Source organism: Macaca fascicularis, chromosome 8, assembly GCF_037993035.2.
Source record: "Macaca fascicularis isolate 582-1 chromosome 8, T2T-MFA8v1.1".
Classification (NCBI taxonomy): domain Eukaryota; kingdom Metazoa; phylum Chordata; class Mammalia; order Primates; family Cercopithecidae; genus Macaca; species Macaca fascicularis.
In genome coordinates, this window is record NC_088382.1 from 43,267,815 (window position 1) to 43,280,894 (window position 13,080).

The 13,080-nt window shown below is 35.3% G+C and overlaps 1 protein-coding gene across 1 annotated transcript in view; it reads right to left on the minus strand.

Moving 5' to 3' along the window:
- The window catches only part of LOC102125672 (disintegrin and metalloproteinase domain-containing protein 2-like), a 121,693-nt gene that overhangs the window by 55,272 nt on the left and 53,341 nt on the right, over positions 1-13,080 (minus strand). Inside the window, exons 8-9 of the mRNA XM_045398178.2 lie at positions 1,215-1,286; positions 630-796 (exon numbers count right to left, since the gene is read on the minus strand). Of these exons, the coding sequence (XP_045254113.2) occupies positions 630-796; positions 1,215-1,286 (239 nt within the window). The remainder of the gene's footprint in view (positions 1-629; positions 797-1,214; positions 1,287-13,080) is intronic.

Genomic DNA, 13,080 nt, shown 5'->3' on the forward strand with positions numbered 1-13,080 from the left:
GGACAGAAGATAAAAAGTAAAATGTTTAAAACTCCATGTATAATCTTTAAAACTCTCTCTCTGTCTCTCTCTCTCTCTCTATATATAGATAGATAGATAGATAGATAGATAGATATACCTATATATGCACATATATATATCTTCTGAATATTGATAAAAGAAAAACAGAGTCTATTAAATAGGAAGTTTAATGTACTAAAACCTTAAGCACAAGGCAGACATATTAGAGATATTAAAACATAGTGTTTCAATTTCTTTGCTTACTTTTTAATTTATAACAACAAATCATAACAAGAAGGCTGAATTACTGTATTGATAGAATTCAGATGTTTCTCTGAATAGATATTGTGAAAATTTTATGCATTGTGTGAGATATTCAAGAAGGTGGTATACACTCTTGGGAAAGAAGTAATATGGGAACAAGATTGACAAGTGAGTTTTAACTTCAAACCAATAAACACATTGATATCTGTAATTCTGTTATAAATACCATGTTGTGAAAAATATTTAAATGGTGTATGTAAGAAAAAAATAGATTTTTAAATATACATTTATCAACTGTCAGATACTGGGTCAAATTGCATATATTTTCTTCAGGTAAACTTTATATAATGTCAAGATATGCTTACACAAGTAAAAATGCCACATCATGAGGACGTAAAACAAGATAAGATCTTTTCCATCTTAAAAATGTGTGTAATAACTCTTTAGCATCTCCAGTGGTTGCAATTTTATTTTCATCTATCCAAAGCTCCAATGAAGACAGAATAACTGTAATATTAAGTGAAACAAAAATCTAAAATAGAAAACACAAAAATATGTTTGAACGTCACAGTTTTTAAAAATTAGATATATATGTTTGAAAACAAATTTATGACAAATATTAAGCAACTAAACTGTAAGCCTGCATTTGATCTTTTAAAGTATATTAGTAAGTTTAAAATGTTACTAATAATAAAAGTAATACTTGAGATTTTATAATGCTTGCATTTAAGGAAGCCCCATACCCTCTGCTTTATGTAATTTAAGTCTTACAGTAACCAAATTAGGTGCATACAATTATTATTATTCCTACTTCAGATAAGTAGAATTTAAAATAAAACTTAATTTCCCTGACACTACACAACATGCAGATTCACGTAGTGTCATAAGGAGGTATAGAAATTGTTTCAGTAACACAAGAAGTGCGAAAGTACTAAGAAGCAAACACTTACAGCATTCGTCAATCCAATCAACTGGAAAATCTTTTGAGTGACAACAGTTGTACCAGACCCTATATGATTATACTGTAAAACATAATTATCTTTTAGATATGAATATATATTGTTTAACGTTTAATGATTGTTATTGTTTCATTTAAAATTCAGTTTGGTGAAGTAAGAAATTATTTAAATTACAAACATGTTAGTTTTAGACATTATTTTCTTATACAAATGATATGTTATATGCTCAGTAAAAAAACTGAAAAATATGAATTGGAATTTATATTTTTTCCATAGAAATTTAAAAATTGTAAACATTATAAAAAAAGGTATAATTCTACTATCAATAAAATAATTATAATAATTATTAAAAGAAAGTTTCAGCTCTAAACTGTAATGTTTAGATGTGTTTATAGGAGACATAGCACATTTTTGAAGATACAATTCACGTAAAAGTAAAGGAACTTAAAAGATATACCATACAAACAGCAATAATAAGAGAGCTAGGATTTATATCGGGAAGATATAAAAGTTATAAACATGTATACATCCAAAAACAGAGCCAGAGAATTACACAAAGTAATAAACAACAGAATTGAAGGGAGAAATAGAAAATTCAACAGTCATATTTAAAGACTTAAGTAAACAGCTTTCGATAATAGAATACCTGGGCCAAAAATCAACAGAGATATTGAAGACTATAACAAAATTATAAGGCAATAAATATCTATAGTACATTTCACTATAAAACAGCAAAATATGCATTCTTTTTAAGTGCCCATGAAACATGATCCAGAAATAGAGTGTAGAAAAATGAAAATGATTCAGAATGTCCATAACAATTTTAAATAAGAACAGAGTTGGAGGACCCACATATCTCAATTTCAAAACTAACTATAAACTACAGTAACCAAGGCAGTTTGTTACTGACCTTTTGTTAGATTTACAGATCAGTGAAATTGAGTGCCCATAAATAGATTCTAACATTTATAGTCAATTAATATTTGAAGAAGAATCCAAGAAAATCAAATGGAGAAATATTAAGTTTTCAAAATTAAAAACTTTATGCTTCAAATGACACCATCAAGAAAACAAAAAGACAACCTTCAGACATAGTAAAAATATTTGCAAAATATTATATCCCATAAAGATCTAGTATATAGAATATATAAAGAACACTTACAACTAAACAACAAAAAGGCAACCTAATTAAAACATGTGCAAATAATGTGAATAGACATATCTCCAAAAAAGATATGCAAATGAATAATACACAAATGCAAATATTCTCAACTTCATTGCATATTAGGGAAATGTAAACCAAAACCACAATGAGAAACAAATTCACATCCATTAGAATCACTGTAATTCAAAAGACACACAATAACAAGTGTTGGTGAGGATGTGAAGAAATTGGAATTCTTGTGCATACTGATGGAAATATACAATGGAGCAATCATTTTTGAAGACAGTTTGTCAAACGTGAAATGGAGTTATCTTATAATCCAACAATCTGCAGTTCTCATTCTTCACACCTACCCAATACGAATTAAAATGCATGGCCACACAAAAACTTGTACACAAATGTTTACAGCAATGTTATTCATAATAGCTTAAAAGTGGAAAAAGTGAAATGTCCATCAGCTAATGAATAGGTAATCAAATTGTGATACAATAGGATAATATTTTACAGTAAGAAGAAATACAGTACTAATCTATGCCATAACATGTATAAACTTAAAAATCACTAAGGTAAATGAAAAAATAAAGTCATAAATCATTACATATTGTATGATACCATTTAAATGAAATGTGCAAAATAGAAAAATCTGTACAGTCAGAAAATAAATTAGTGATTGCTTGGCCTATGGTACAGGAAAGTAGAGGCAGAGGGATTGGGAGTAATCGCTAATGGATACAAAGTCTTTTTGTAAGGTGATGAATATTCTAAAATTAGATTATTGTTATTATTGTTTGCACAAATCTGTAAATATACTAAAAACCATGGAATTTTACATTTCAAATGGTTTAACATCATAAAATGTAAATTACATTTCAATAAAGCTTTTTAAAAACAACATCAAAAAAAGGAGTTAGAACTTCCAAATCTTCTCCTCTTTTCAAGGAGATCAGTGGTACATCTCTCCACTGTAAGTAGGTTATAGTAAAGGGCTTTTGAAAGGGAACAACTCCTGAAAAGAGAGAGATTAAATGTAATATTTTAATGTCCCCAATTAACACTCCAACCACATATTTTATTAATAGTGCTTTTCCCCCACAACAAAAATATGAATATATAGAGTTTACCCAAAGAAAGAGCAGAGTTCTCCCCACTTGAAAATCCCATGCATCTAAACAGTTTTCAACTTTGATTTTAACAACTAAATATTAAATATAATTTAATATTTATTAAATATAATTATAACAGTTACAATTTTTTTAAAAAGAAAAGGATGTAAGGCCTCGAATGGGGTGACTTATGCTAAAGTCTCATGTCAATAAACTAAAACCTAAATTGTTTACTTGAAATATCTGACCTTTCAAGAATCAGGGGAGAGATAATAGCCAAGCAGGCCAGTTTTCAAAAAAACAGAACATTCTCAGTAACCAATCAAAAGGGGCCCAGTTAACCTAAGTTAGCATAATAAGAAAGTCCTCTCTGCTTTAACCCATATAAAGAATGTAGCCTGATGCTAACAAATCTGTTTTTGGACTATTGCTGTTTCCTCATTTCTGATAAATTTACCTAACACAGCTTATGTCTACTGGGTGCTGCCTGGTTCACAAATTATATTTAAAATCAGTTAGATCTTTGAAACTCAGCTTGTTAGGATTCTGCTCTTTGACAGTCTTTGAAGATAGTATCTGAAGGAGCCTTGTGCTATCCCTGTAACCCATGAGGTATGCAAGTGAGGTGACTGCTGGCTCCTTTAGACTTCTCTGTCTTCCTCACCAAACCCAGAATTTGTCAGTAAGTTCCTCTTGAATTTCAGCTCTACTCTCTTAGTTGAGTTCCCTGATACTTTTGGCTTTCCAGTTCAAGGTCCTTTTGTGCTGTAGCAAAGCATATGACCTTTGGGTGTTTTGTGGTGATCCATCAGACAGAAAAGGGCTGCAGCTTTAGAGGTAAAGGATAGCTGCTGCCACATTCACAGGGATTTTGTTTCTCTCCTTCTTGTTTCTTGTCTTATATGCAAAGGTGAGGAAAATCATTGACTAGATTGGTCAAAGGAATCTCAGAGATGAGCCACAACTTGACTGATGAGCATGGATCAAACACTTAAAAGCTGTTAAAGTGTCTGCCACCTAAAACTAAGATTCCTGTGTTAGGATAAGTTGGTGACAGAATGCGTTAGCTTGACACTAGTGTACTTGCCACTTGCCAGCTTCAAGAAAAATTTCCATTCAGTGAAGAATACTATAAAATATCATACAACCCAACAGTGTAGCACTATCATCTTGGGCTTTTTTTTCTCCGCTCCAAGAAACCCAAGACACAATACAAGAATGGAATCTTTACATTCTAAAGCATCCAGTACTCTATCTTCTGGTATACCTGCTTCTCTTATGCTCAAAATGTATGTTCCTGGAAGCTGTAAATATCTTCCAAAAAATAAAAATGGCAAGACCTTACTAAAGATAATTTAGAATTGCAATGGCTTTTATGAAGAATGCTACAATTGCACAAAATCATCCATCTAAGAGGTGCACATGAAAATAAGCACTCCCAAATTAGGCATAGAGAATGGTACATCTATTTTCACTGATATGAAGTAGTTTCTATAAGACCTCAGGATTCTAAAACAACTTCACTAAAATATTCCTTACAAAAGACTGTAAGACTGATGAAACCCCTATTGTCCCTCTCTTTCCTCCTCTGCCTACTAACCTTTTCACTTAGTTGGCTTCCCTCCTCAAGGAACAAAATAAAGGTAGATAAATGCCTTGTAAAGTTAGGCCTTCAAATCAATCAGACGTGCTTCTTTAAGCACCTTTATATCTTGGTCAAGATCTTGAGCTCAGAGCAGTGGTTAAAGGCATCGCTGTTCTAGAAAATCCCAAGAAACCATCCCCAAAGTATTTTCTCAAAAAAAAAAAAAAAAACAAAAAAACAAAAAAAAAAAAACAGTCGTGAAAGGACTGCAAGTCAATTTTATAAATAGAAAAAGAATGAACCAGGCTCTGACTATAAGGTAAGATTAAAAGCACTATTTTTAAAACATTCTGGTCTATGCATGTTGAGTCCAGACACAGAAAATGCTTTTTCTGCCCTCCGTGTTAATAGGTTTAACTCTGAATTCAGTAATCTAGTTAAAAAACACAAACTGTGTTGGGAAGACACTGATACAACCAAAATATGCCTTTATGGCACAATGACTAACTCTAGTCAGTTATTTTGAGACCTTTTCATAAGAAAAAGTTGCATCAAATCTCCATGCCTAGGGAATCCTCCCTCCATGCGCCAGGACTAAAATTATACAAACTCTTACATTAGAGAAAAGGCATTGGCTTAAATCTACATAGCAAGCCTTGTATTTATGTTTAAGATGCTTTTCACAATCATGTTGTCTTAATAGACTTTTACCCCCACCCTTATTTATTTCAGCAAATGATAGTATTTAGGTCTGAAGTCTGCATTCTGTGCCTTTTAAATGTCAATTCTTTACCTTATCATACTTAAATGCCATTCCTTTAGAAATGCAAAATGAGGCCAGGCGCGGTGGCTCACGCCTGTAATCCCAGCACTTTGGGAGGCCGAGACAGGCGGATCACGAGGTCAGGAGATCGAGACCATCCTGACTAACACGGTGAAACCCCGTCTCTACTAAAAATACAAAAATTAGCCAGGCGCGGTGGCGGGCGCCTGTAGTCCCAGCTACACGGGAGGCTGAGGCAGGAGAATGGCGTGAACCCGGGAGGCGGAGCTTGCAGTGAGTGGAGATCGCGGCCACCGCACCGCAGCCTGGGCGAGAGAACGAGACTCTGTCTCAAAACAACAACAACAAAAAAAAGAAATGCAAAATGAGGGTAGCCATCTGTAGATGGTTATTAAGAAAAGGAATGAATAAAATGGACATTAATTGGGTTAAAACAAAACAAAAGTCTTAATGTAACATTATCAAGGGATGGATGGACCAAAGGGACACCTTGGCAACTTCCCTAACATTAAAGAGTGTTAAACAAGTCTGCCCTATTTATCCATTGGGAGAATTTTTCAAGCTAGAAGGCAGAGATTACAATGAGAAATCTGACTTGTAACCACTTGAGGCAAAGGTCAGGTAGGTTAATCAAGATAAAGACTGACAAAAGGACAAGGGTCCTTTGGTTCAACTCACTCACTGGTAGGGACTCAAAGTCTTTTGCATAAGAGTAGGTAAAAGGGTCAGGGCAAAAGAAGTTTCCCGACTCCTTGATATGGGAGTCTCATGTGCTGTGGTGCCAAAATCTATTGGTAAAGCCCTCACTCGGGCTACAATTTGATTGAGAGAACATAAAAATATAAGGATTGATAGGTTGCAAACTAGTGAATTTCTATTTGAGGGACATAAGTCTGCCAAGTCACATTTCCTCAGACTAAGGAAAGTCTATATAGCTCATAATGTCCAACAATGGGTAGAAATAGCCTCGTCAGAGAAATAGTTTGATACAGAAGTGAAATGGAAATTTGGAAGATTTGTTGTCTAAAAAGGAAGAGGGCGGGGACAATTGGAAAAGTGGCAAATAAAAAATCTTAAAAGTCTGTCTTAGCCATCTGGGTGAATAATCTTGTTCCATTAGCTAGAAATATAATTCTGATCCAGATTTGCATGTGCTTTTATGAACTAGTGAGTTTCGTGTGTCACTGCATCAGGCACATGGCTAAAATTTTAAACTAAATACTGCAGGATCTGCTTCTGTGTATGTTGATGTATGCCTTGTAATATATATGTATGTTTGTATGTAATATATACAGGGTATTTTTCTATCTTCAAATGGTATTGCCAACATGAATATATGCTAAGGATCTCTATTTAATTAACTTGAAGAAAATAAGTGTTTATATAAATGAAATATTTCTAAAACTGCTAGAAATATGGGAATGAACTCAAATGCTTTTCATGTTCACTTGTTTGTGGATAACTTCAATGAATGAAAAGTTAGCTAAACCGTGCTGGTTTATTTAAAATAGACAAGTCTTTGGAGTTGTCGGCATGTTCTACCTAGGTTTCCTAATATAATAAGCTCATGTTATCTCTGTATTATGCAATTCATAAACAAGAAAAATAATTCAATGATGAATATCTTTGTTTTGTGTTATACTTTCTCTACTAAAAAAAATAGATGCCTAAATATCTTTGGTAATTTACACTTTTAAAGTTTTGCTAAGTTAAGTTGAAGAATAGATAATTATGGACTATCTAGATCATTTTCAAATAAAGTAAATGGTGAAATATTAATTTCTGAACATATGTTTAAGCTGTAAACTCAAAATAAAATTCTAAGGCCACCAATCAGCTGAATGGACCCCTCCTCTTGGCCATAGCATTCCAAAATTGACCTGAAAAACAAGTTCAGGCCATGATGGGAAGAGGGGTGGGGGTCAAACATGCCTCAGTATACCCTCCTGCTTTTTGGAATTCAGGAAAAGACAACAAGCATTAACAACAACACAGACCATAGTCTGATAAGAAACATTTACAGCCTATTCTCTCTGAAGCCTGCTACCTGGCGGCTCTATCTGCATGATGAAATCTTGGTCTCCACAACTCTTAGTTGGAAACCAGACATTTCTTTCTATTGATAGAAAGCACTCAACCATTTAACAATCAGAAAAATTTTAACTATACCTACTACCTGGAAGATCCTGCTTCAATTTTTACTGTCCTTCCAGATTGAACCAATGTAAATCTTACATGTATCAACTGATGTATTATGTCTCCCTAAAATCCATAAAAGAAAGCTGTACCACAACCACCATGGGCACAAGTCATCAGGACCTCCTAAGGCTGTTACAGGCATGTTCTTAACCTTGGCAAAATAAACTTTCTAAATTCATTGGTACCTGTCTCAGATACTTTGTGGTTCAAAAAGTTTATATACTTTTGGTATCTTGTTTTTATATGGTATAAAGAAGCTAAAAATATTTGGATTTGTAAATAAACATGAAAAATTGTACCATGAAGAAACACATGTTTCTCCTGCACTTTTATAATAATTAGGCCAAGTTTAATGAGACTAGATTTATTCTGCAAACCAAATGGTCTTTCTTTATCTTTAATAGAAACAAGGGAAGCTATAGAGAGAAAAAGAATCTGTTTCAGAAATAGAGTATATACACTCATTAGATTCTTTTTTTCCCTTTATTTCTTCTAAAAAAAAAGGGGGGGGATACATGTGCAGAATGTGCAGGTTTGTTACATAGGTATATGTGTGCCATGGTGGTTTGCTATACCTATTGACTCATTCTCTAAATGCTCTCTCCTCAGCCCCCACCCCCAAACAGGCCCTGGTATATGTTGTTCCACTCTCTGTGTCCTTGTGTTCTCAATGTTCAGCTCCCACTTATGAGTGAGAACATGCGGTGCTCAGTTTTCTGTTCCTGTGCTAGTTGGCTGAGGATGATGGCTTCCAGCTTCATCCATGTCCCTGCAAAGGACACGATCTCATTCCTTTTTTAGGCAGAACATTATTCCATGGTGTATATGTACCACGTTTTCTTTATCCAGTCTACTATTGATGGGCATTTGAGTTAGATCCATGTCTTTGCTATGGTAAATAGTGCTGTGATAAACATACGTGAGTATGTGTCTTTAGGGTAAAATGATTTATATTCTTTTGGGTGTATATCCAGTAATGAGATTGCTGGGTCAAACAAACCCAAATGAGATTTGGGTTCTAGACCCTTGAGAAATCTCCATACTGTCTTCCACAATAACTGAACTAATTTACATTCCCACCAACTGTGTAAAAGTGTTCCTATTTCTCCACAGTCTCTCCATCATCTATTGTTTCCTGACTTTTTAATAATCACCATTCTGACTTGTGTGGCATAGTATCTCTTTGTAGTTTTGACTTGAATTTCTCTGATGATTAGTGACGTTGAGTTTTTTTTTTCCATATGTTTGTTGGCTGGATAAATGCCTTATTTTGAGAAGTGTGTTCATATCCTTTGCCCACTTTTTAATAGTGTTTTTTTCTTCTTATAAATTTGTTTAAGCTCCTTGTAAATTCTGGATATTAGACTTTTGTCAGATGAGTAAATTGCAAAAATTTTCTCCCATTCTATGTGTTGCCTGTTCACTCTGATGATAGTTTCTTTTGTTGTGCAGAAGCTCTTTAGTTTAATTAGATCCTCTGTGTCAATTCTGGCTTTTGTTGTGATTGCTTTTGGCGTTTTCATCATGAAGTCTTTGCCCATGCCTATGTCCTGAATGGTATTGCCTAGGTTTTCTTCTAGGGTGTTTATGGATTTAGGTTTTACATTTAAGTCTTTAATCCAACTTAATTGTTGTATAAGATGTAAGGAAGGGGTCCAGTTTCAGATTTCTGCTTATGGCTAGCCAGTTTTCCCAGCACCATTTACTGAATAGGGAATCCTTTCCCCATTTCTTGTTTTTGTCAGGTTTGTCAAAGATCAGATGGCTGTAGATGTGTGGTGTTAATTCTGAGGTCTCTGTTCTGTTCCAATGTTCGTATGTCTGTTTTGGTCCAGTACCATGCTGTTTTGCTTACTGTAACCTTATACTATAGTTTGAAGTCAGGTAGCTTGATGCCTCCAGCTTTCTTCTTTTTGCTTAGGATTGTCTTGGCTATATGGGGTCTTCTTTCATTACATATGAAATTTAAAATAGTTTTTTCTAATTCTGTGAATAATGTCAATGGTAGTTTGATGGGTATAGTATTGAATCTATAAATTACTTTGGACAGTATGTTCATTTTCATGATATTGATTCTTCCTATCAATGAGGAAGGAATGTTTTTCAATTTGTTTGTGTCCTCTTTTATTTCCTTGACTTTTAGTTCTCTTTGAAGAGGTCTTTCACATTCCTTGTTAGCTGTATCCCTACGTATTTTATTTTCTTTGTAGTGATTACAAATGGGAGTTCATTTATGATTTGGCTCTCTGCTTGCCTATTGTTGGTGTAAAGGAATGCTTGTGATTTTTGCACATTGATTTTATATCCTGAAACTTTGCTGAAGTTGCTTATCAGTTGAAGAAGCTTTTGGGCTGAGATGATGGGGTTTTCTAAATATAAAATTATGTCATCTGCAAACAGACAACTTCACTTACTCTCTTTCTATCTGAATACATTTTATTTCTTTCTCTTGCCTGATGGCCCTGGCCAGAACTTCCAACACTATGTTGAATAGGAGTGGTGAGAGAGGGCATCCTTGTCTTGTACCAGTTTTCAAAGGGAATGCTTCTGGCTTTTGCCCATTCAATATGATATTGGCTGTGGGTCTGTCATAAATAGCTCTTACCATTTTGAGATATATTCCATCAATATCTAGTTTATTGAGAGTTTTTAACATGAAGGGATGTTGAATTTTATCAAAAGCCTATTCTGCATCTAGTGAGGTAATCATGTGGTTTTTGTCTTTGGTTCTGTTTATGTGATGGATTACATTTATTGATTTGTGTATGTTGAACCAAACTTGCATCCCAGGGATGAAACCGGCTTGATTTTGGTGGATACGTTTTTTGATGTGCTGCTGGATTTGGTTCTCCAGTATTTTATTGAGGATTTTTGCATTGATGGTCATAAGGGATATTGGCCTAAACATCTTCCTGATCTAGTCTTGGTAGGGTGTATGCATCCAGGAACGTATCCATTTCTTCTAGATTTTCTAGTTTATTTGCATAGAAGTGTTTATAGTATTCTCTGATGGTAGTTTGTATTTCCATGGGGTCAGTGGTGATACGCCCTTTATCATTTTTTACTGTGTCTATTTGGTTCTCTCTTTTCTTCTTTATTTGTCTAGCTTGCAGTCTATTTTGTGAATTTTCTTCAAAAAACCAGTTGCTGGATTCGTTGATTTTTTTGGAGGGTTTTTCATGTCTCTCTCTCCTTCAATTCTTCTCTGAACCTAGTTATTTCTTGTCTTCTGTGAGCTTTTGGATTACTTTGCTCTTGCCTCTCTAGCTCTTTTAATTGTGATGTTAGACTATCAATTTGAGATCTTTCCAGCTTTCTGATGTGGGCATTTAGTGCTGTAAATTTTCCTGTTAACATAGCTTTAGCTGTGTTCCAGAGGTTCTGTTACATTGTCTCTTTGTTCTTATTGGTTTCCAAGAACTTCTTGATCTCTGCCTTAATTTCATTATTTACCCAGTAGTCATTCAGGAACAGGTTGTTCAATTTTCATGAAACTGTGTGGTTTTGAGTGAGTTTCTTCATCCTGAGTTCTAATTTGATGGCACTGTGGTCTGAGAGACTGTTATGATTTCAATTCTTTTGCATTTGCTGAGGAGTATTTTACTTCCAATTATGTGGTTGATTTTAGAATAAGTTCCATGTGGCACTGTGAAGAATGTATATTCTGTTGATTTAGGGTAGACAGTTCTGTGGATGTCTACTAGGTCCACTTGGTCCAGAGCTGAGTTCAACTCCTGAATATCCTTGTTAATTTTCTATCTTTTGATCTGTCTAATACTGACAGTGGGGTGTTAAAGTCTCCCACTATTATTGTGCCTAAGTCTCTTTGTAGTTCTCTAAGAACTTGCTTTATGAACTTGGGTGCTCCTCTATTGGGTGCATATATATTCAGAATAGTTAGCTCTTCTTGTCAAAGTGTTCCCTTTACCCTTATGTAGTGTCCTTCTTTGTCTTTTCTGATCTTTGTTGGTTTAAAGTCTGTTTTGTCAGAGAGTAGGAGTGCAACCCCTGCTTTTTTTTTTTTTTTTTTTCTCTTCCATTTGCTTGGTAAATTTTCCCCCATCCCTTTATTTTGAGCCTGTGTGTCTCTGCAAGTAAGATGGGCATCCTGAGTACAGCACACCAATGGGTCCTGACTCCTTATCCAATTTGCCAACCTGTGTCTTTTAATTGGGGCATTTAGCTCATTTATATGTAATGTTAGTATTGCTATGTGTGAATGTGATCCTGTCACATGATGCTATTTGGTTATTTTGTACACTAGTTGATGCAGTTTCTTTGTAGTGCCATTGGTCTTTATATTTTGGTGTGTTTTTGCAGTGGTTGGTACTGGTTTTTCCTTTCCATGTTATGTGCTTCCTTCAGGAGCTTTTGCAGGACAGACCTGGTGGTAAAGAAATCCCTCAGCATATGCTTGTCTGGAAAGGCTTTTAATTCTTCTTCACTTATGAAGATTAGTTTGGCTGGATATGAAATTCTGGGTTGAAAATTCCTTTCTTTAAGAATGTTGAGGGGGCAGAGCAAGATGGCCGAATAGGAACAGCTCCAGTCTCCAACTCCCCGCGCGAGCAACACAGAAGACAGGTGATTTCTGCATTTTCAACTGAGGTACTGGGTTCATCTCACAAGGGAATGCCTGACAATCAGTGCTGGTCAGCTGCTGCAGCCCAACCAGTGAGAGCTGAAGCAGGGCGAGGCATCGCCTCACCTGGGAAGCGCAAGGGGGAAGGGAATCCCTTTTCTTAGCCAGGGGAACTGAGACACACAACACCTGGAAAATCGGGTAACTCCCACCGCAATACTGCGCTCTACCAAGGATCTTAGCAAACAGGCACACCAGGAGACTGTATCCTACACCTGGCTGGGAGGGTCCCCTGCCCACGAAGCCTCCCTCATTGCTAGCACAGCAGTCTGCGATCTTGCGGCAAGGCAGCAGCGAGGCTGGGGGAGGGGCGCCCACCATTGCTGAGGCTTAAGTAGATAAACAAAACGGCTGGGAAGCTCCAACTGGGTGGAGCTCA